This window comes from Macadamia integrifolia, chromosome 3 (genome assembly GCF_013358625.1).
Source record: "Macadamia integrifolia cultivar HAES 741 chromosome 3, SCU_Mint_v3, whole genome shotgun sequence".
Taxonomy (NCBI): domain Eukaryota; kingdom Viridiplantae; phylum Streptophyta; class Magnoliopsida; order Proteales; family Proteaceae; genus Macadamia; species Macadamia integrifolia.
Genome location: NC_056559.1, coordinates 96942 through 117936, shown reverse-complemented (window position 1 = coordinate 117936; position 20995 = coordinate 96942). Strand labels below are relative to the sequence as shown.

Sequence of the window (20995 nt, the reverse complement as noted above, 5' to 3'; positions counted from 1 at the left end):
ATGCTTTTTAACCTCCCTCACCCCCAACCGAAAAGAAAAGAAGGCATACAATCAAGAAACAAAGCCAAACCAACAACTTTGCAACTTGCATTTATGAAGTTTTTAAGACTTCTCTCCAGGATGGATTGTGCAATTCTAAACTCAATAAACATGATATTTCATGTAACAGATAGCAAAGACCAATTGTAACATATTTGAAATTAAAGCAACTACAAACATTTCGCTTGGTAAGTCACCAATATTATGGTTCTTGTAGTTTTTTGGATCTTGATCCACCAGTTAATAATGCCATTATACATTGAACCACACAATTACCATTACCACATTCAATAGCATGACAAAGCCTGAAAGCCAAGTCCACTGGCTCAATGGGTTAGCCAGCCTCCACCTATGTCATCTTATTTCTACAAAGCTTTTTGATCTTTAAGCCTTTAACCCCTTGTGAGAGATAGGAGATCAGACAAGCCAGAAAATAAAAACATATAAAACCTCGCAAAGCAGAACACCCAAGGCTTTGATGGAGTAAGACTAATAATAATAATAATAAAGCCGACTCGAATGCTTAAACTGTCGATACAATATATTCCAATTGACAACTCTGTAAGGAACCTAACCATACAAGTTAGCACCTTTAGTTGACGGCAACCCTCTTACATTAGCAATTTTTCTAAATCAATAATTTGCTTGTTTGCATAATGAATATAGCTGCAACCACCTACAAAAGTCGTAGACTGGTAATAATTTTATTAAAAAAAAAAAAGATTCTCAGGTATTAGTTTTTCTCCATGGTTCTCATGATTCCTACCTCCCTACCGCCCTAAAACATATAAAAGATGTTCTGATAAATTTGCTGTCAATTTCAGCCATCTAGTGACTTCATAGCACCATGATATACAATAGAATGCAGTCAAAATTGACATGATGTTGGCAGTGAAAAGGAGTTGAAAAGTGGAGCAAGAAGATAGTCCCGGGAGATGAGTAATGCTTACATGTGCACCTGTCAGCAAGTCATTGATGAAAGTCTCACCAAGAAACTTCTCTTCGGCCAATGCCCTACTGGAGTGGAAAAAGACGTAAAAGGGAAGACCGCCTTACTGAATATACATTGTCCATGTCCAACTGCAAAAAGAATGGAGCAAATAAAGAAAACCTTAGATATTGGCTTTCACCAGTATTATCAACTAATATCAACTAATACTTCTTGATACTTATTTCAATTGCATTGGTCATTTAATGGAAATCTGAAATAATAAATGCATGGATTTTTTTCCCAACAAGTATGAATGGTCAGTTAGAATCCACTGTTTAATGGGACTCAGATAAGACATTCCAAAGATGAGCAAAAATACGCCCAGTCAGACAAATATAACTATTACTTGAATTTGTTTCTGTGACCTACACAATTTGCTTTTTCTGTTTTTTTTTTCCCCCCTTTCTTTTTCCACACCTTTCCCTTAGGCCCTGTTTGGATAGCGGGGAGTGTGGGGTGAGATAATTGTGGGGGTGGGTCCCATAGGGAAAGAAATGGGAAGGGAAGTGAAAAGAGAATCATAGTAGCATTCCCATCCCATATCCATTGGTTGGGGGATGTTCCAGAGAGAGAGAAATACATAGCTAAGAGTGGGGACGGAAATGTGATAGGAATCGTGGGTGGAGTTCCCAGAAGTTCTCTGCTCATTCCACACCATTTACTGGTGAACTGGTGGTACTGCTGGTTCTGCTAATCCCATCTTCTCCTTGCATTCTTCTTCAATGTATCCAGATGACTGACACCGTCTGACTGTCCTAAAAATATTTTACTCTTTTGAGACCTTATCGGCAACTTTAAGCCATTCATTAAAACAAAAACTCTTTCTCCCAAGCTGAAGAAAATTATCCCCCCAAGCATCTAAAACAAAAGTCCCATGTTCTGTCCAATCAGCTGGGGAATTCCAGGCACCAAAAGATAGTTTCAGGGGAGGAGCTGCAGCAGCAGCGGCGTTGCTACGTGTGTTGCAAACTCAAAACCTAAAGCTAAATTCTTGAATTTCCATTTTTTCCTGTGCCTTTCAGAATCCTCCTCATCTGCTTCAATCGTTCGGTAATAATTGTTTAGCTCATCATAGTCTTTGTCGACCTCAGCTTCTTCTACTACTCGCTGGGCATCATTTACAGGGAAATGGTTTGGACTTTGAAGGACACCTTGCATCATCTTTTGCATGGTCCATTTCTACAGAACCAAATACCAAGACTCAGAGAAACATAACTCACATCATCCCCAGGGGATGTTCTGTTGGTGGACTCATCGAGACTCGGAGATAAGAACAATGAGCAGAGACAAAGCTTGTCCGTTGTCAGCTTCACCATGGCCTCATCCTCACTCAGCTGGCCCATCATCAGCTTCACCATGGCCTGATACGATGCAGGTCTTGATTTATCTTCTCTCAAACCCATCAAAACCCATACTTCAGAGGCCACTACAGAGAAGGAAGAGAGAGGGCAAAGCAGTGGTTTTTGGCACAGGGAAGGGAGAGAGAAACAGAGAGGGGGAGGATAATAAGGGGGGCTCATGGTCTTCCAGGTTCAATAACAGCTTTTGGAGGATTGAAATCGGTAAGAAAGAGAAAGAGCTTCCAATCCAAGAGAGAGAGAGAGAGAGGGAGAGAGAAAGAGACAAGCAGACCATAGCAACAATTCCCTCCATCTTCCCCTCACAGTCCTCCAGCTTTTGGTGGGCCTTCAAAAGGGTGTGGGCTGCTGAAGACACCGAATCAATGAGGAAAACCTGACTTGCAGAGGTTGTATAAGAACTTTCCCACCCCTGCTATCCAAACACATTTTCCAAAGTTTTTAGAGAAGTCTATAAACTTTCCCTCACAGTTCAGTCCCACCCCACCAAAACCCCTCCATCCAAATGGGGCCTTACCATCCAGAAGTGATTTAGAAGGTTATAGAATGACCAAGGATCTCTAGGTGTGGACTAGAGCATAGTTGTCAAGGCATCCAGGCTCTTTATTGGATCCAAGGCTTGTTGACACTTCACGATTTTACGTTGAATTATATTTACATTAGAATCGAGAGGCTTTAAGATTAGTAGAACAAAGACGGAATATGTGATGTGTAACTTTAGTCACACTACGATGGATAACGACATGGTGACTATTAAGGGGAGGGAGATACTGCAAAGTGACTTTTTTTAGATACTTGGGATCTATCATAAATAAAGAAGGCGATATAGAGGATGATATGTCACATAGAATTAAAGTGGGATGAATGAAGTGGAGAGATGCGTCCAAAGTTTTGAGTGACTGACATGTCCTTGTAAAACTTAAAGGAAAGTTCTATAGGATAGTCATACGGCTAATTATGATGTACGGATCAAAATGCTAGGCTGTTGATAAGCAATGTGTAGCAGAGATGAGAATATTATGGTGGATGTACGGGAAAACTAGGAAGGATAAGGTAAAGAATGATTGCATTAGAGTAGATTTGGGAGTTGCCCCAATAAATGACAAGCTTCAGGAAAATCTTTTGAGATGGTATGGCCAAGTTCAACGGAGGCCGTCAAATGCTCCAATGACGATGAGTGATCTAATCCAGATAGAAGGATCCAAAAGAGCAAGCCAAGCCAAGCCAAAAATGACCATAGGAGAGGTTGTGAGGAAAGACATGCACAGTTTAGGCATTGTCCCAAGTATGGCCGAGAATAGAGTGGATTAGAGGGCTAGGATCATGGTAGCAGACCCTATATAGTTGTTGTGTACTACTTCACTACTGTTTTCAGCATTGGTTGTTTCCTTTCACTTTTACTTTTCCTTGTCTTATTTGGATCCATATAGGCGAACCCCATTAAGTTGGGATATGGCTTTGTTGTTGTTTTATTTATTTTTTATTATTATTATTTATAAGAATATGCTATATTATATCCTATGCTTTGTTTATTATATGTCGGTTTTCTCATATTAGATCATTACTTGCATAATTATATCATATTGCATTGATATGACTTTTATGTTACATATAAAAAGGGAATAACCAGAGCATGAGGCTCCAGCCACTACGGGGTTTGGCGAGGGTCATAGTGTACGCAGCCTTACCCCAACTTCTCGAATAGGCTGTTTCCCAACTAGAACCCACGACCACTAGGTCGCAATGAGCACCCTTACTGTTGCGCCGAGGTCTGCCCACTACTTTTATGCTACATATAAGCATAATTATATAAAATTATCATTACTATATTACATAAAATCATAAATTGCACACCTAGACAAGCACCTTGTGATGCAGTTCCAACAAGGGTTTACACAAGGAGAACCAAGACCAAGGTCGACCCAAGTGGTTGACTAGGTCGACCTAGATCTGGTCCAAGTCAGCCCACGGTTTGGGCTGCTGATGGGGTTACTAATTAGTTATTTAGTTTCTATTTTGAAGTCCTAAATTAGTTTATAATTTCAAGTCATTGTTAGTTTCTAATTTCTGTCTAGACTAGTTTCTATTGTCATTAGATTCTAATTTCCAGTTTTTAGTAACTTCTTGTAATCAATTTTTAGTAACTCAGATTTAGAAACCCTAAGTTACTATTACTTGTAAACCCTCCCCATCATTATAAATAAAGATGATGGCTCTTTTAATGAGCCACGATTTTGACAAAATACATGGCTGCTGCTGCTGCTTTATCTGCAAGAGAATTTCCTTGTGTCTGATCAAGGTATTGGGTTTGGTGTTTGATCCAAGCGACTCCTTGCGGCGAGAAGTCCAGGAGGCCTCTCAAGTTTTATTATTTTTCTCAACAATTTCAAGTGTTCTTCTCAGAGATCTACTGCTGTTACAATCAAGTATTTATTGTTTAAAGTTTTCTGCCCAGAATTCCCTGTAGAAGTACCATCGGCCCTGTCTGTTGTAGTTGCTAGAAGTGTCTGTTAAGGCTGAAATTCTGATCGATTGTTCTCCTATTCCCCACTAAGGATCGATCCATATCTGGGCTGATTCTGTGCAGCCATTAAAGAGATATTCAAACTCTCTCATATTTTGTCCTGTAGTGATTTTTTTAAGAACAGAACCAGAATCAATTGCTTTGGTTTGTCCTATTCTGTTTCTGTGGTTCCTGCTGTTGATTTGGGACTGTCACCTCATTTTATTGCTGCTGGTTTTATTTATTTGATCAACTAATATCTGACCTAAGTGGTATTGCGTACTGAGATCGATTGGTCTGGGTTGTTTGTCACTGCTGTTTTATGATATCAGTCATTGAATACAAGTTCCTTGCACTTATTTGTACTGATTTCAGCCCCTGGTTTGATCCTATCTGACTACTACTGGTCTGACTTACTTGCTACTGGTTTTCTGAGATCGTTATATACTGTTACTTCTATTTTCTGTTGGTCTGATTATAGTGGTTTGTGGGGTGTAATCTGGTTGTTCTCTAGTCTAAAAGTTCCTGCAGTTTTGGGACTGGTTTGGTTGTCAAATCTATCCCTACATCACCTTGTTGTCTGGGCATCCCTCCAATGCCTTAGCTCGCCTAGTCGTGACAACCACGGACCAAAGATTCAAAGATTGGGAATAGCAATTACTAAATAGGCCCAGCTGACACTTTGGTGGACCAAAATGAAATGTGGCCAAGCTGACACAATATACAATGATTGGGCAAGCCAAGGCCACTAGGCTAGGCATGGTCTTGCACTTATGCTGGGCAACAGAAGTCTTAATGGGCAGTTCCAAGAATAGTGAACTCAAGAATCATGCCGCTCATGTTACCACAGGACCAACCGTATAAATAGGAAGCAACTTAAACCTCTAATCTAACATGAAAATAATTTTCAAAATAGAAAATAATGTAAGGATGGGGCACGAAGGACCTAACCCCAGGCAAGATCATGTACATGATCAAATCGGCTTAATGAATCACAGCCAAATTCATAAATCAAGTCCGTTAACTAGGTTCAAAATTGAAGATCAATCAAAGAACCAAAGCCAGACCTCAGATCAACACCAAACCATGGTTCAATATTTCGACCGAAATGATCAAAATTGTCGCGATCTACAATTTCGACCATTTCACTAAAAACCGAGACGAAATCACCTTGTACTAATAAAAAGTACCTTATTTTGAGCCATTTCAACACATTTTGGGAAATTTCGACCAACCCGACGTGTTTGACCAGATTGATCCAACCATCCCTTACAAAAGGGTTTCTCAAGTGGGAAACAAGCTCTTTCACAATAATTTGACCTTGTCTCCCCTATTTCGACGGTGAGAAGTGGGAAATTTTGGAAATCATCCATTTGGGGATTTCTCCATCAAACCTTCATTCTAAACTTTTGGATCTTACACAACCAAAGCACATCTACCCAAGGAAGGTTCTTAAAGCAAAAAAGGTAAAACCCATTTTCCCAAAAAATCAATTTTTTTTTACAATATACTTGTAAATATAGTAGAACAATGTCAAATTTTTATATGTTAGTTAGAATGACCCGATCTACGCATTCATGGTGTTGGATTTTTTTTTTTGCATGTTAATTTTTTTTCCATTTTTAAAAAAACACTTTCCTACAACATATATTTGTAAAGAGTAGGGTTAATATTTGATGTATAGTATTCAATTTAATATATGTTAGCCGATCTATGGCGTGACAGCGTCAGTTTTTTTTTTTTTGAAATAGAATTAAATATTTGCTGAAATTATTTAAAAAATGAAAATAGTTAGCTTTTCCGGGGACATTCTAATAATATTCCTACGTACCAATCCGCTACTAAAAAAGGAAGGCCTCAGGCAGGCAAGGAGATAACACAGATAAGATGGAAGAGACAGCGCAACAGTAGAAGGTTGGTGCGAGACAGCAGATGAGAGTGGGGATGATCGAACGTCATCCCTGGTTACAGTTGGTGCTTGTCTCAGCTCCTATTCTACTACTCCAACATAGAAAGAAGCAAGGCCAACATGACTAGTATCAAAGTGTGAAAAATATTTTGTTAGGGTTTGAAAAATCAAAAAATTTATTGAATTTATTAGAAATCCATTTACAATTAAGATTGATTAATAATGTGATGTTTTTAAATTAATTTAAAAAAGGAAAGGCAACAAATGTAATTCTTAGTGGGGAATTTATACAACAACCATAACCTTATCCTAACTAAATGGGGTCGGCTACATGGATCTCATAAGAAAAGAAATAAAAAGACGCAACATAAGAGAGTTAAAATGAAGTAAAAAAGGAGGTAAAGAATAAAATAAAGCAGTAGTCAAATACGCATCACAGGAACATCCCCTACAAGGGGTCAGCTATACGGGTCCTTGTCCTCCACAAAACTCTATCTGTGGTCGTACTAGAATCAGGCCCTATCATATGCATATCCTTTCTTAGCACTTCTTCAATAGTCATTTTAGGCCTACCCCTACCTCTTCTGGCTCCCTCCGAATGAATCTAGTCACTCTTTTTTACTAGGGCATCCGTAAATCTCCGTTGCACATGACCATACCATCTTAACCGGCTCTCCCAAAGCTTATCCTAGATTAGTGCAACCCCTAACTGGTTTCTAATACCCTCATTCCTTACTTTATCTCTTCTGGTCTTGCTGCACAACCCTCTCAACATCCTCATCTCCGTTACGCTATTTATTCAGATCACTCTTCTTGACTAACACTCCGCTCCATATGTCATAGTTGGGCATATAACTGTCCTGCCATAGTGGAGAATTTATAATAATATTTAATTTTTAAGAGCCATAATTAATGTGTATGTTAATCATCGTTCTCTTTTTTCTTGGAATAGTGCTGGTACCAAGGTTTTTAGTATTACATAATGGCTGACAAAGGTGGGGACATTGCATGACTTAATGGGAGACCTCTTATAGTTGAGAGGAGGAAATCAAAATGTAATTATTGTCACAAAAAAATGGGGGAGGTGGGGCCACTAAACTAAAGTAAAAAGGAATATGATAGAGCATCTAAGAGGAGGGAAGGAGAAGACAAAGGAGAAGAGGGCAATTAGGGAAGAATTTCATGAAGCTTGTCTAGAGACGTTGTCAGAGTTGGGGGAGCAAGATTATGACAGTGATGAGCCTAACTTAGATGATGTAGAAACAACACAAGGCTGAACAACTGTGGGCAAAGGTAGTGGGCAAAGCCCATTTTAGCATTGATAAGGAGAGACGTGTCCAAAGGGCTAGGGTAGCTGGTTCATCTAGACAGGCTGAAGAAGACCCTAAGACATAAAAGAAGAGGAGGTTGAGACATAGAGAGCCTGAGTGTCCATTGAGGAAGTCCCAAAGTGTGAGGCTCTAAACCCCACCACCAGCTTATAGCTGTAATGTTGAGGTCCTTTAGGCTGACCCTACACTATTTCGGAAGCAGGACTCAAGACAATTAAAGCTCAAACAGGTGTGGACCAATGTAAAGGAGGAACTGGGAATCGCTTTCTCCAAGTGGGCTTTCTACCATAACATCCCAGCCAATGTTACCACAGGATCATATTACCAAAACATGTTGGGTGAGATTGTAGGGTTGGGCCAGGTGTGAAGGGGCCCAATGCATATGAGATGTACAATATTTATTTGCCCAAGTAGAAGCAAGAGTTAGTGGATTACATTGAGAAGTTAAAGCCCATGTGGGAGTACTATGGAGTAACTATGATGTGTGATGGATGGACTGGACCCACAAAATGGTCCATCATCAATTTCATGGTAAACTGTGATGGAAGGACTGTCTTCCTCAAGTCAGTTGATGCATCTAGTGACAAGAACGATGCAAAATACATTTACAAGTTGTTGAAAGAGGTGGTTAAGGATGTTGGGGTAAAGAATGTGATTCAGGTAGTCACCGACAATGGGAACAATTTCAAGAAAGCTGGGGAAAAACTAATGAACAATTCTAGGCACCATCTATTTTGGACTCCCTGTACAGCCCATTTAATGTAGAACTAGAATCACAAGTGATCCTAATCCCAGGCATGATCTGAAATTCTGGCTGAATAGAGAAGATGTTCCCCAATAGGCTTGGTTCTAGCTCTCAAACACTCTCTCACAGCAAACAAATAAAAGGAAAATAAGATAAGAAAGAATTCGATGGAGGATTGAGAAGGAGAATTCGATGGAGGGTCTTCAATGGGCATCTCACCCCTCTGGTTTAGGTATCTCACCTAGGGCATCTCACCCAACTGCATCCCACAGCACAACAGCATAAGCCAACTTTTTTTTTTTTTTCATTAATAAATTCGTGTTCAATGTTGTAGCCCCTTACAAACTTACATAGAAGACTCAAGCACTAAGAAGGAAAGGTTTAACCCAATTCTTAACTAATTGGGAAACCTAAACTGACTAGAAAACCGAAATAACAAAGGAAATAGACTCAAACAAGACCCTAACTAAACTAATGAACTAAATCATTGTTTTCCTACTTTCTACCCATATTTTAGGCCCATTAAAGTGGCCCATTACAAAAAAAACCCATCGGATCAAAGGCTCAACATATACAAAACCCAACCCAAGGCTTATTTGCATCACCATTGTATTGATCTCATGTTGAAAGACATAGGAAATTTGAAGATTGTAAAAAATGTTCTTAAAAAAGCAAGGCAGGTGACTACCTATGTATACAACCATGGATTTGCTCTACATTTGTTGAGGAGCAAATGTGGTGATGACTTGGTGAGGCCAAGGTTGACAAGATTCACAACAAACTATATCGCGTTAAAGAGCTTTGACACGAAGAAGTCTGGACTTAGCTCCATGTTTGCTTCAAAGAAATGGTTTGATTGGGAGGGGTCTAATTCTCAGGGAATGGTTTGGGATCTTCTAGAAGTCCACAATCATGAGCAACCAACATCCAAAAAGATCTCCACCTAGCTGGCGTAAGTCTGGAAACATCTTCCTTTAAATCAGTAACTCGATGACTACTACTTTCCTTAAACCAAGTTGGTCAATATCCACTAAATCTAGAAAATATTCTGGAAGGTAATCTTCCTTCTTCTGGAAGATATCTTCCTTCTTCTGGAAGATATCTTCCTCCAATTACCCAACCACATCAGGGTGGACTAAGCTTACTGATAAAAGGAAGCAACTTAAACCACTAATCTAATAAGATAATAGTATTCAAAAATGAAAATCATATAGATAAATAAGTACATAGGATTCACTCCCAAGGTGAACCTTTTCAAAGTTTACCTCTGCCACTTGGGTCGAAGGGTGTCCATGTGGGTGCAGAGTGTGTTTTCAATGGACTCAGATCCTCTCCACAGCCGGGGGGGGTGGTTGGGGACTTCCCAGTGAGGTCCCTCCAGCTAACACCTGTGCTGGAGAGTACCCAACTTCTGAGCAATAAATAGGTAAGTGTAGGGGTGTCAATTCCTAAACCGAACCGGTAAAACCGGCCGGACCGAACCGATAACAACCCGGACCGAACCGAACCGAAGCCTTATTGGTTCGGTTCGGTTTCAAGTATTGTAACCCCAAAACCAAACCGAACCGCACCGAAAACCGGATGAACCCGAAACCAAATCGAAACCGGCTCAAAACCCGGACCGAAACCGAAACCAAACCGGTAAGAAACCGAAACACTCCAAAATTCATTAAAAAAATTAAAATTTGAATAGTTTTGTATACATTTGTATGGAAAATCGAATTCAAACTAGACCAAAAATCAAAACCAACCCGGTTACAAATCGATTTAAGAAATCGAAGTTCAACAATTCATCATTTGGTTGTTTCCTAATGGCTCCATACCGGTTTAAAAAACCGATCCAAACCGAAATGAGCCTAATAAATCTAAACTGGTACCAACCCGAACCCAAACCGCACCGAAACCGATAAATCCTTATTGGGTCGGTTTCGGTCACTTCCAAACTCACACCGAAACCGGTGGAACCGGACCGAAACCGCACCGACCCGGACCGTTGACACCCCTAGGTAAGTGGACTAATTTCAGTTTTATCCTTACAAACTCTCTCTCTCTCTCTCTCTCTCTCTCTCTCTCTCGCACGCGCGCGCTGGATATGGATCCAAATCCTTCCTATAAGACTGATCTTTTACAGGAACACTTTCCAACTCAAGCACCGGAGACTGTTGCAGAGGAGTTTCAGACTAATAAAGATGTCATTCGAGAGATGGAGAGCTTTAAATATATTGATGAGAGGGTCCGTTCCTGTAATCTGAAATTTTCAAAATTCTCTCTAGTTCAGACTTCAGATTTAATTGGGGCCTCACTGTCAGGAAGAGATTTGAGAGGGTATTAAAGATTTTGGAAAAGAGCCAACTTCTCAAAGAAGAGAGGTAACAAGCTCGCAAACTAATTGATGTAGCAGCGCTACGATGGATCGACCCAAACCCGGTTCAGAATCCAGGCCCAAAACCAAATCCAATTTTGGATCAAAGTTACTAATTTGGGGTTCAAGATTATTAAGATTTTCTATAATTTTATTTGAGAATATTTGTTTCCTATTTGAGTCCTTATTTGCTTCTAATTTTAGCCTAGGTTTAGGAGATTTTATTTCTACCTTAGTCTTTGACTTTAATTAGAAAGTTTTAATTTTATGTTATTATAAATTAGACATGTAATTCAAGGGAAGAGTTAGTTGATTATTGAAGAAAGAATTAAGTTGTCAAAGGCCTGCGTGGCTGTCTTCTCCCCCCCCTCTTAATTCCTCTTTGTCCAACAAGACAACCCCCCCTTTTTTTCTTCTTCCCTGCGCTCCCCTCTCTTCTCTTGTCTTTCTTTCTCCTGCTCACTCTCTCCCCTCCCCTTCCTTCTCTGTGAGAACCCCCCCTCTTCCCTGCGATCTCTCTTCTCCCCTCCCCTGCGTGGCTGCCTTTCTTCCCCTTCTTCTTCACTTTCCTGCTGTATTTTCTTTCTCTAGAATTACTCTATTTTTGGCAACGATTACAGCTTTACATAATTTCACTGATCTCCCTTGTGCTTGACCTACTTTGGCTGAAGATTTGTTCGAAGGTTCCCCTCCCTTGGGTGATTGAAACCCTAGAAGCTTGACCTCTGTTGAAGCCCTTACAGTGAGATTTGAGATCATGAACAAACCTGGTCTGTGCACCATCGCCCGATCTGTTTCAGCAGTCCTAGATCTTGCTTTCACTGGTCGTCTAACCTTATGGTTGCTTGCAATCAAGAGCTTTATGAGTGCTGAATCTCTCCCTGAAGTTTCAGCCCCATCAGACCCCTATTGAGGGAGTTCTCTTCACCTGAGGACCCCCTGGATCTCTACCCTGCTCCTCTTGGCTGGAGGTTGAAGACAACCATAGTGGGTTATCAAGAAACCCCTTTTTAATCCCTCTTTCCCCTTAATACCCCTCTCTTTCTCCCATATTCTTCACTATCCTACTTTTACATCTGATTCCTAGTTTATCCTTTCTACTGTGGCTTTGTAAACCAATGCCAATGTCTTGAAGTTCTAACAAATTACAAGTTTGCCACCCTCGTGAACTTCAATTTATTTACAGGAATGCCACTCCCTTCTAAACATCAACATATTTACTGATTTTCCATCTAATCTTAGACCTAAATTGTTTAAGTCCTTAAGTAGGCCCACAACCATCCTTCCTGGAACTTTTGGGGCCCACCGGCCCACATTATTTGGTATCAGAGGAAATTTCCTGTCAACTTGCTTACTTCAATGGTTGCTTACACCACCCCCTCATCTGAACTGTGGACTCGATTACTTCGACAGAATGAAGAGACATTGAAGATGGTTAGAGCTTTCCAAGAAGAGTTGGTTGCTAGTAGGTAGGGGTGTCAATCGATCGGTTCGGCTCGGTTTCGGTCCGGGTTGAGTCGGTTTCGGTGTGGGAAAGTTGAAACCGAAACCGAACCAATAAGGAAATTCCGGTTTCGGTTTGGTTTCGGTTTCGATGCGGTTTGGTTTTGGTTTGTCTTCGGTTTCTTAAATCGATTTGTAACCGAGTTGGTTTTGGTTTTTGGTCTAGTTTGGATTCGACTTTCCATACAAATGTATACAAAACTATGCAAATTTTGATTTTTTTTTAATGAATTTTGGAGTGTTTCGGTTTCGGTCTGGGTTTTGAGCCGGTTTCGGTTTGGTTTCGGGTTCATCCGGTTTCCGGTGTGGTTCGATTTGGTTTTGGGGTTGCAATACTCGAAACCGAACCGAACCAATAAGGCTTCGGTTCGGTTCGGTCCGTGTTGTTATCGGTTCGATCCGATCGGTTTTACCGGTTCGGTTTAGGAATTGACACCCCTACTAGTAGGATAGAAAGGGAAGCACAAGTTGTTACCCTCCAGGTCATTACCACAAGACTTGATGCCCTAGAGACACATATTCTGAACCTCGATGGACAGCAAGGTCACGATATTCATGACATTGTGACGATACCTCGGGAACCATGTTCCCATCAACAGAATGAAGAAGCCTTGAAAGCTCTCCAAGCTAATCTAGAAGTGCTTAAAGCTTCCCATCTAGAGACCATTACATCAAGCTTTGCTGTCGATGTTGAAGATGAATTGGACGATCCGATGAAGGATGCATCTGAAGAACTGATCGATGGCCTGATCTCATTTGATCGTCGATCCATCGTAGTGCTACTACATCAATTCCCCTGTTGTTTAGAAAAACTCGTCCACGAGTTTTGTAGAAGGATAGGATCAGCACCACTCGATCAGCATCCTCGATCAACGGCAATGAGGGGGTAAAGATCCAGCGCACTTCACGATCAACGTCATGATCTTCTGATGGTCGTCAACAAATGTTATGACTTTGATCAGAATCGGATGGCAGGGCGTCATAAATGTGATCGGGCCATCGATCAGTTCTTCAGATTGTCCAGTTCATCTTCAGCATCGGCAGCAATGCTTGATATAATGGTCTCTAGATGGGAAGCTTTAAGCAATTCTAGATTAGCTTGGAGAGCTTTCAAGGCTTCTTCATTCTGTTGATTGGAGCATAGTTCCCGAGGTATCGTCACAATGTCATGAATAACGTGACTTTGCTGTCCGCCGGGGTTTAGAATACGTGTCTCTAGGGCATCAAGTCTTATGGTAATGACTTGGAGAATAACAACTTGTGCTTCCCTTCCGATCCTACTAGCAATCAACTCTTCTTAGAAAGCTCTAACCATCTTCAATGTCTCTTCATTCTGTCGAAGTAACCTCTAACCATCTTCAATGTCTCTTCATTTTGTCGAAGTAACCGAGTCCACAATTCATATGAGGGGGTGGTGTAAGCAACCATTGAAGTAAACAAGTTGACAAGAAATCCCCTCTGATACCAAATAATGTGGGGCTGATGGGCCCCAAAAGTTCCAGAAAGGATGGTTGTGGGCCCACTTAAGGACTTAAACAATTTAGGTCTAAGATTAGATGGAAAATTAGTAAATATGTTGATGTTTAGAAAGGAATGGCATTCCTGTAAATAAATTGAAATTCACAAGGGTGGCAAACTTGTAATTTGTTAGAACTTCAAGACATTGGCATTGGTTTACAAAGCACTAGTAGAAAGGGTAAGCTAGGAATCAGATGTAAAAGTAGGATAGTGAAGAATATGGGAGAAAGAGAGGGGTATTAAGGGGAAAGAGGGATTAAAAAGGGGTTTCTTGACAACCCACGATGGTTGTCTTCAACCTCCAGCCAGGAGGAGCAGGGCGGAGGTCCAGGGGGTCCTCAGGTGAAGGGAACTCCCTCAATAGGGGTCCGATGGGGCTGAAACTTCAGGGAGAGATTCAGCACTCATAAAGCTCTCGATTGCAAGCAACCATAAGGTTAGACGACCAGTGAAAGCAAGATATGGGACTGCTGAAACAGATCGGGCGGTGGTGCCAGATTTGTTCATGATCTCAAATCTCACTGTAGGGGCTTCAACAGAGGTCAAACTACTAGGGTTTCAATTGCCCAAGGGAGGGGAACCTTCGAACAAATTTTCAGACAAAGTAGGTCAAGCACAAGGGAGATCAGTGAACTTATGTAAAGCTGTAATCGTCACCAGAAACAGAGTAATCCCAGAGAAAAGAGAAAATACAGCAGGAAAGTGAAGAAGGGGAAGAAAGGCAGCCACACAGGAGAGGGGAGAAGAGAGATCGCAGGGAAGAGGGGGAGTTCTCACAGAGAAGGGAGGGGAGGGGAGAGAGAGAGCAGGAGAAGAGAGGGGAGCGCAGGGAAGAAGAAAAAAAGGGGGGTTGTCTCGTTGGACAAAGAGGAATTAAGAGAGGGGGGGAGAAGACAGCCACGCAGGTCTTTGACAACTTAATTCTTTCTTCAATAATCAACTCACTCTTCCCTTGAATTACATGTCTAATTTATAATAAAATAAAATTAAGACTTTCTAATTAAAGTCAAAGGCTAAGATAAAAATAAAATCTCCTAAACCTAGGATAACAGAATTAGAAGCAAATAAGGACTCAATTATGAAACAAATATTCTGAAATAAAATAAAATCCTAGAATATCTTAATAATCTTGATCCCCAAATCAGTAACTTTGATCCCAAATTGGATTTGGTTTTGGGTCTGGATTCTGGACTGGGTTTGGGTCGATCCATCGTAGCGCTGCTACATCACTAATTCATGGCATTGAAGGGTTTGGCAGCTTCAGCCTTGGTCTTCCTCAAGCTTCAGAGACTCATCCTAGAAAACCTACAAAGAAATCATTCAGAATGTAACGATCTTGGGGAGAATAATCAGTTTTCCTTGTATTGTTCTAATTAAGGTCAGAGTGAGATGACAAAGAAGCTGTTTGACAAAATTCTTAAAGAAAACAAGGCCCCAATGGAGGAACTTACCCCATATACAGGAACGGGACTGCAAAAGAGACTCAATACCTCTTTTGGATAATCAGAAAGATAAGCTCAATGTGGGATTTTCAATTGAAGATGAACATCCATTCGTCAATTCTGAACTCCAGTTTATCACTTCCCTAACTTCTACGAGGGAATAAAATCTTGCAAGGATGTTTGAGTCCTAGCTAGAGCCTCTGAAACCAGTATCTGCGGTGAAACCAGTCATGTGGGGCAGACAACTTGTCATTGAGTTAATAAACATCGATTTGAATCTATGAGTTGCTTCATGTTGTGTCTGGCTTTTCTTCTTAAGTGAAAGAAGATATAATGAATGCATTATTATCATAATGTACATTTGATTAGAAGAAGTTGATGAACAGTTTTCTGGTCCTTGGCTTTAAGAAGAGAAGAAAGATCATCAGATGGAATATCTTTCATGGATTACATGCGACCAAGCCAATTGGCCAAAATGAGTAATTGTATTGACTTTTCATTAGACTGCTAAAAGACTTTAATTAGTGTCTTTCATATCCATTGGGGGTTTAGCTACTTGTGAAATTATCTAAAGATGATCTTTAAAAACTGAAATGACCTAAACTCATCAAGGATCTAGGTGTGGAGTAATCCTCAAAAGGATTAAAATTATTTCTAATGGAAACCACAAACATTGTCCAGGTCATACAGAAAGGGTAACAGGTTCAATTTCTTTCCTGGAATTTTTTCTTTCCTTTCGTCCTCCTTGTTTATATCTGAGGGCTCTTTCTCTCCTCCATTGTTTCCTGGAGTTTTTTTTTTTCCTTTGAATCTCGAAAGTGATCCCCCTGTGAGAGGTGTCTCAAGTGCTCTCTGAAGTTTTCGTCGGGACGTTTCACCGTCTGATCTCCCTTGCAATGACCGCTGCCATTATCCGTTCAAAAAATGTGGGATTCAGAAACATATCCAGAGAGAGAAAGAACAGTGATATTTTTGTTAGGATAAAACTGAGATTAGTCCACTTCCCTACCCATTTGTTGCTGCAGCCATTGGATCCTCTCCAGCACAGGTGTCAGCTGGAGAGACCTCACTGGGAGATCCCCAGCACCCCCCAAGCTGGAAAGGATCTGAATCTATTTTCATTTCTATCTATCTATTATATTGAACCCCGTGTATACTATGTTATTCTATACATAACTCGCATGTATATACAAGGACGATGTATAATGAACAAGAAAACTGACCCTACCCAATTTCAGATGCATAACATAACATCCACCAATTAAAAATTTACAGTAGGCACCCTAATAGAAAAGCAACTGGCATTGCAGTCTAGGACTTATTTTATTATTTATATCCATCTTAATCTCAATGCAAATGCATACCAGCAACTGTGTCAGTGTGGTTGTAATACACCTCATTTCCATGCTAAACAACCACAAAAACATGATAAGAAACTCAGTCATTTCCTGGAGAGACTAAACTATTAAAAAATTATGAATGACATCCACTTACTTGACAGTATTAAGAAAGGAACCATAATGCTTTAGAGAATACATAATCTTCACCATGTTTGGAATTAAAGATAAAGTTTGCATTACTCTTCAGAAGAGTATCTTACCTAACAAATTCTGAACTCTGTAGGAACGTTCTACTGACTCTATGTACAGAATAAGAATCTATTGCTGCAGCCTCAGCCGGTTGAAGAACACCAAGAAATGATATTCAGGAGCCCAATACACAAATCCAACAACAGGCCCCCCTTTAATGTACTGCACATTAAACACAATACATTAGGAGCAAAACAAGATAGAATGTATCTGAACTTTAGAACTGATACAATGTAATGATGCAGATGAGTACAGAAACAGTAGGAGGTTGACATGCCAGGGAGGAGGTGAAAAGGAAACACAAAAACCTTTCCATCAAGAATGACAAGTTCACCATCAACCCAGCGAGGATTCCGGAACCCAGGTTCAGCAAGCCTGCCTTGTCCTCTATATCGAGCAATCTGAGAAACCATTTGAATCATCATACATCTTCAACTATGAAGGAGAAACCAAAGAAATACAAAGAATGAAAACAGGAAAAAGGAAAAGAGGGAGGGGATATCCTCCAGAAAACAACATAATACCACTCCAAGTTCCTCAGGGATTATTCCTTTGTGAGGCAGCTGATATCGTTTGCCCACCTTTGCACGGAATGCTACCTGTCAAAACCAGAGACTGCATTACACAAAGGCTTGGAAAGGGTACAACACACTAACACATAACAGCTACTTCATCATAACAATAATAAGGGTAAAACATTGACACAGCAACATGCTTGGCCCACAGGTAAAGTTATAGTATAAACAAAATCAAATGACATGTTTGAACATGAAATGGAACAGACAGAAGTACCTGACCAGCTGGAACATAAGGATCCCCAGTTAACTTCAATGCTTCGACATACTCATAAAATTCAAGATTTGGAGGCTTTTGCGTCCCATCCTCACAAATTTCAAGATTTAGAGGCTTCTGTGTCCCATCCTCATGCCACATACCAACTTTTCGCCTCAGATGAATGATTTCTGAGGTGTACAGCCCATGTGCACCAATGTATAGCCCTATATAAAATTATGGATTTCTCAAAAAAAAAAAAAAAAATAGTAGTAAATTTTGGTTTTAAAGCCTCAGACAAGAACCATGATAAAGAATTTAACGGCTAAAAAAAGTAAATAAATAGACAAGTATAACATATATTGCTCAACAACTAAAAGATCAAAAGGCTCTGATAAAATTACCACTGAGAGGATCAGAAGATGGAGGTATATCAATGCGATTGAAAACTGTCGATCCAGACAAAGATTGGCGTTTTTGAGCCTGGGTAATGGAAAAATTTAACAATTCCCCAACATCTTTCAGCACCTGCATAGTTCAAAATATAATATCATAATTTTAAATGATAAATCACACAGATAAAATATAACTGCTTAACAGGCAAAAACCAACCTTCATGGGTATCTTCTCCCTGGCAATGATAAACTTTGCAAGATCAGACATAACATGGTCAACGCTACGTGGACCTCGAAGCCTAGTGCTTTTAGCCGGTGAAGTATGCCCTTTACTACCAGCTTTCATCCTACTGCTATCTTCCTCTATAGAAAATGTAAATGATGAGTTGCTTGTCCTCTCTAACCTAGCTGGCACTCTAAGTTGATCCTTGGGGGTAATGTTGCTTGAAGGTTTTTGAACAAGACCACCAATTACAACTTTCACTGCCATTTCGCTTCCCTCCTCAGTACTATCAACAATTCCACCATTAGTATCATTTTCAACCTCATCTTTATCTTGGTCAGTCTCAGCTTTATCTTCATCTTCAGTTTCCACACTTTCTGATTCTGTATCTTTTTCTTCATCCTCTTCCTCCATAATATCTTCTATCACCTTAGAGATCAGATCCCTATCTACCTTCCCTGGTGCTGTTACTTTCACGACTTTGACCTTCACACCAGGAATCATATCCCGCAAAATGTTCAGTCCATCAGCCATATCAGAATCATCGTCTCTTTCCTCTTCATCTTCTGTATCCTCGCTACTCGTAGAAGATAATTTACTTCCTCCTTCAGTTGAATCATTTAGTGGATTTACGATATTACTAGAATCAGATGACCCGAAGAATTTTGTTAAAGGCCCTCCTGCATTTCCTCTGTTTTGCTTTAAGTATACTGCCTGAAACACATGCAACTCCCTTCAAACAATAGAACAATATGATATACCACTAATTTCTTACACTTTTATGGTAAAAGTAAAACTGTATAGATGCGGAGTCGATTACAGTGTATCAAATTTCCAAATTGGTCAATCATATCATACAAGTACTAATGTGGACCAAATGGTCCAATTATCCAGGTCAGATGGTCCACCAGAGAAATGGACAGTTTGGATGGCACTGTTAACAAGACCATGGCCAGGTTACAGCCCAACACGTCTATTTAAAAGTTAAAACAGAACTGACACCATCAAAAGGATAAAGAGGAAAACGAGAAAAAACTATTTTAGCAGCACACAAGTTTCATGCATTATAAGCAGAACACTCCTAATGGTTCATTCAAGGTAAAAGTTCACGTGGAAACCTTTGGCCATGTGCTATCATCTACACTTAAAACCCAGCATTGACAGCACGAAGGACAAAAATTTTATTAGATACACATAAAGGACATGCACTCGACAATCAGGAAACAAAATATAAGTACCATTGTTTTCTTCCATTTATTTTCAGAATTATCATTGAACATAAATAAATAAATAAAAGGGGAAGAAGAAGAAGAAGATAACACAAAAATATAGAATAATTTTAGTCTCCATTACAATGAAAATTTTGCTGCCCATATATTAGTTAAACATATCCAAAAAGTATACACATCAGTCGCTGCATATCCAAGGTCATCGAAATAATCTACATTTATTTTCCCCGCAGGCAAAGACTTAATTTATGCAGCATACCATAAAACAGAACTTGCATAATTCGTTGTACATACCTGTTTTTTAAATTCACCTTTATCATTCATGGTAAGAAAAACCTCAAACAGGGGAACACCAGCTGTGGCTGTAGCGAGCTGCCTGATAAAAGAGCATTGTAATCTAAATTAATGAACTTTCCAACACAGATTAACAGTACAGATAGCAAGCAGGTTGCAAAGAATAAAAGGTAAAATGTCAGGGGAAATGGACTCAACCACCAAGAATTGTTGAGCCCTAGGGGAGGTAACCGGGCAGCTAGAGCTAAAATGTCAGGAAACAGTTTCAACCCAGAACCACTAATTATTAGATTGGCTGGAGTGGGTTCAATCCAAATCCAACCCATTATAATCATGTGGATTCGGTCCGGACCTTTCTCTACCCCCCCTGGTGGACTCCAATTTCTGTCGTGGAACCTCAAAACATGTAGCAATGACAAACCTGGTAAGAATTTTAAAAACCATAATAATCACACGGGATTGGGTAGGTTCAAGCAAGCTAAGATGGAGTGCAATGGCCCGTCAGGTATGCCCCCTATGACTGAACCCACCCCATTTGACAATTGAGCTGACAGGTGGGCTGAACCTGATGATAGACAGTTTTCTTATTTAGATGGGTTCAGCAGGTTAGGTGAACTGGGACAGAAATTGCCACCCTATTCTTTACAGAGTGAAACAACAGAATAATGTTCCCAACATTATTTCAAGAAGAATAATAGCAACCCCAAGGCGGCAGCTCAGTTGGCTAGGACCAATATCTCACCATTAAGAGGTCATGAGTTAAATATTCCTTGGGCTTTATTTACACCCCCCC

General features: G+C 40.1%; 1 protein-coding gene across 1 annotated transcript in view; it reads right to left on the bottom strand.

Moving 5' to 3' along the window:
* Nucleotides 1-513: 513 nt before the first annotated feature.
* LOC122074455 (protein EXECUTER 1, chloroplastic) overlaps nucleotides 514-20995 on the bottom strand; it is a 25321-nt gene continuing 4839 nt past the window's right edge. Inside the window, exons 5-12 of the mRNA XM_042639263.1 lie at nucleotides 20203-20284; nucleotides 18674-19393; nucleotides 18466-18589; nucleotides 18083-18288; nucleotides 17815-17889; nucleotides 17599-17691; nucleotides 17302-17452; nucleotides 514-1119 (exon numbers count right to left, since the gene is read on the bottom strand). Coding sequence (XP_042495197.1) covers nucleotides 17360-17452; nucleotides 17599-17691; nucleotides 17815-17889; nucleotides 18083-18288; nucleotides 18466-18589; nucleotides 18674-19393; nucleotides 20203-20284 — 1393 coding nt within the window. The 3' untranslated portion in view covers nucleotides 514-1119; nucleotides 17302-17359. The remainder of the gene's footprint in view (nucleotides 1120-17301; nucleotides 17453-17598; nucleotides 17692-17814; nucleotides 17890-18082; nucleotides 18289-18465; nucleotides 18590-18673; nucleotides 19394-20202; nucleotides 20285-20995) is intronic.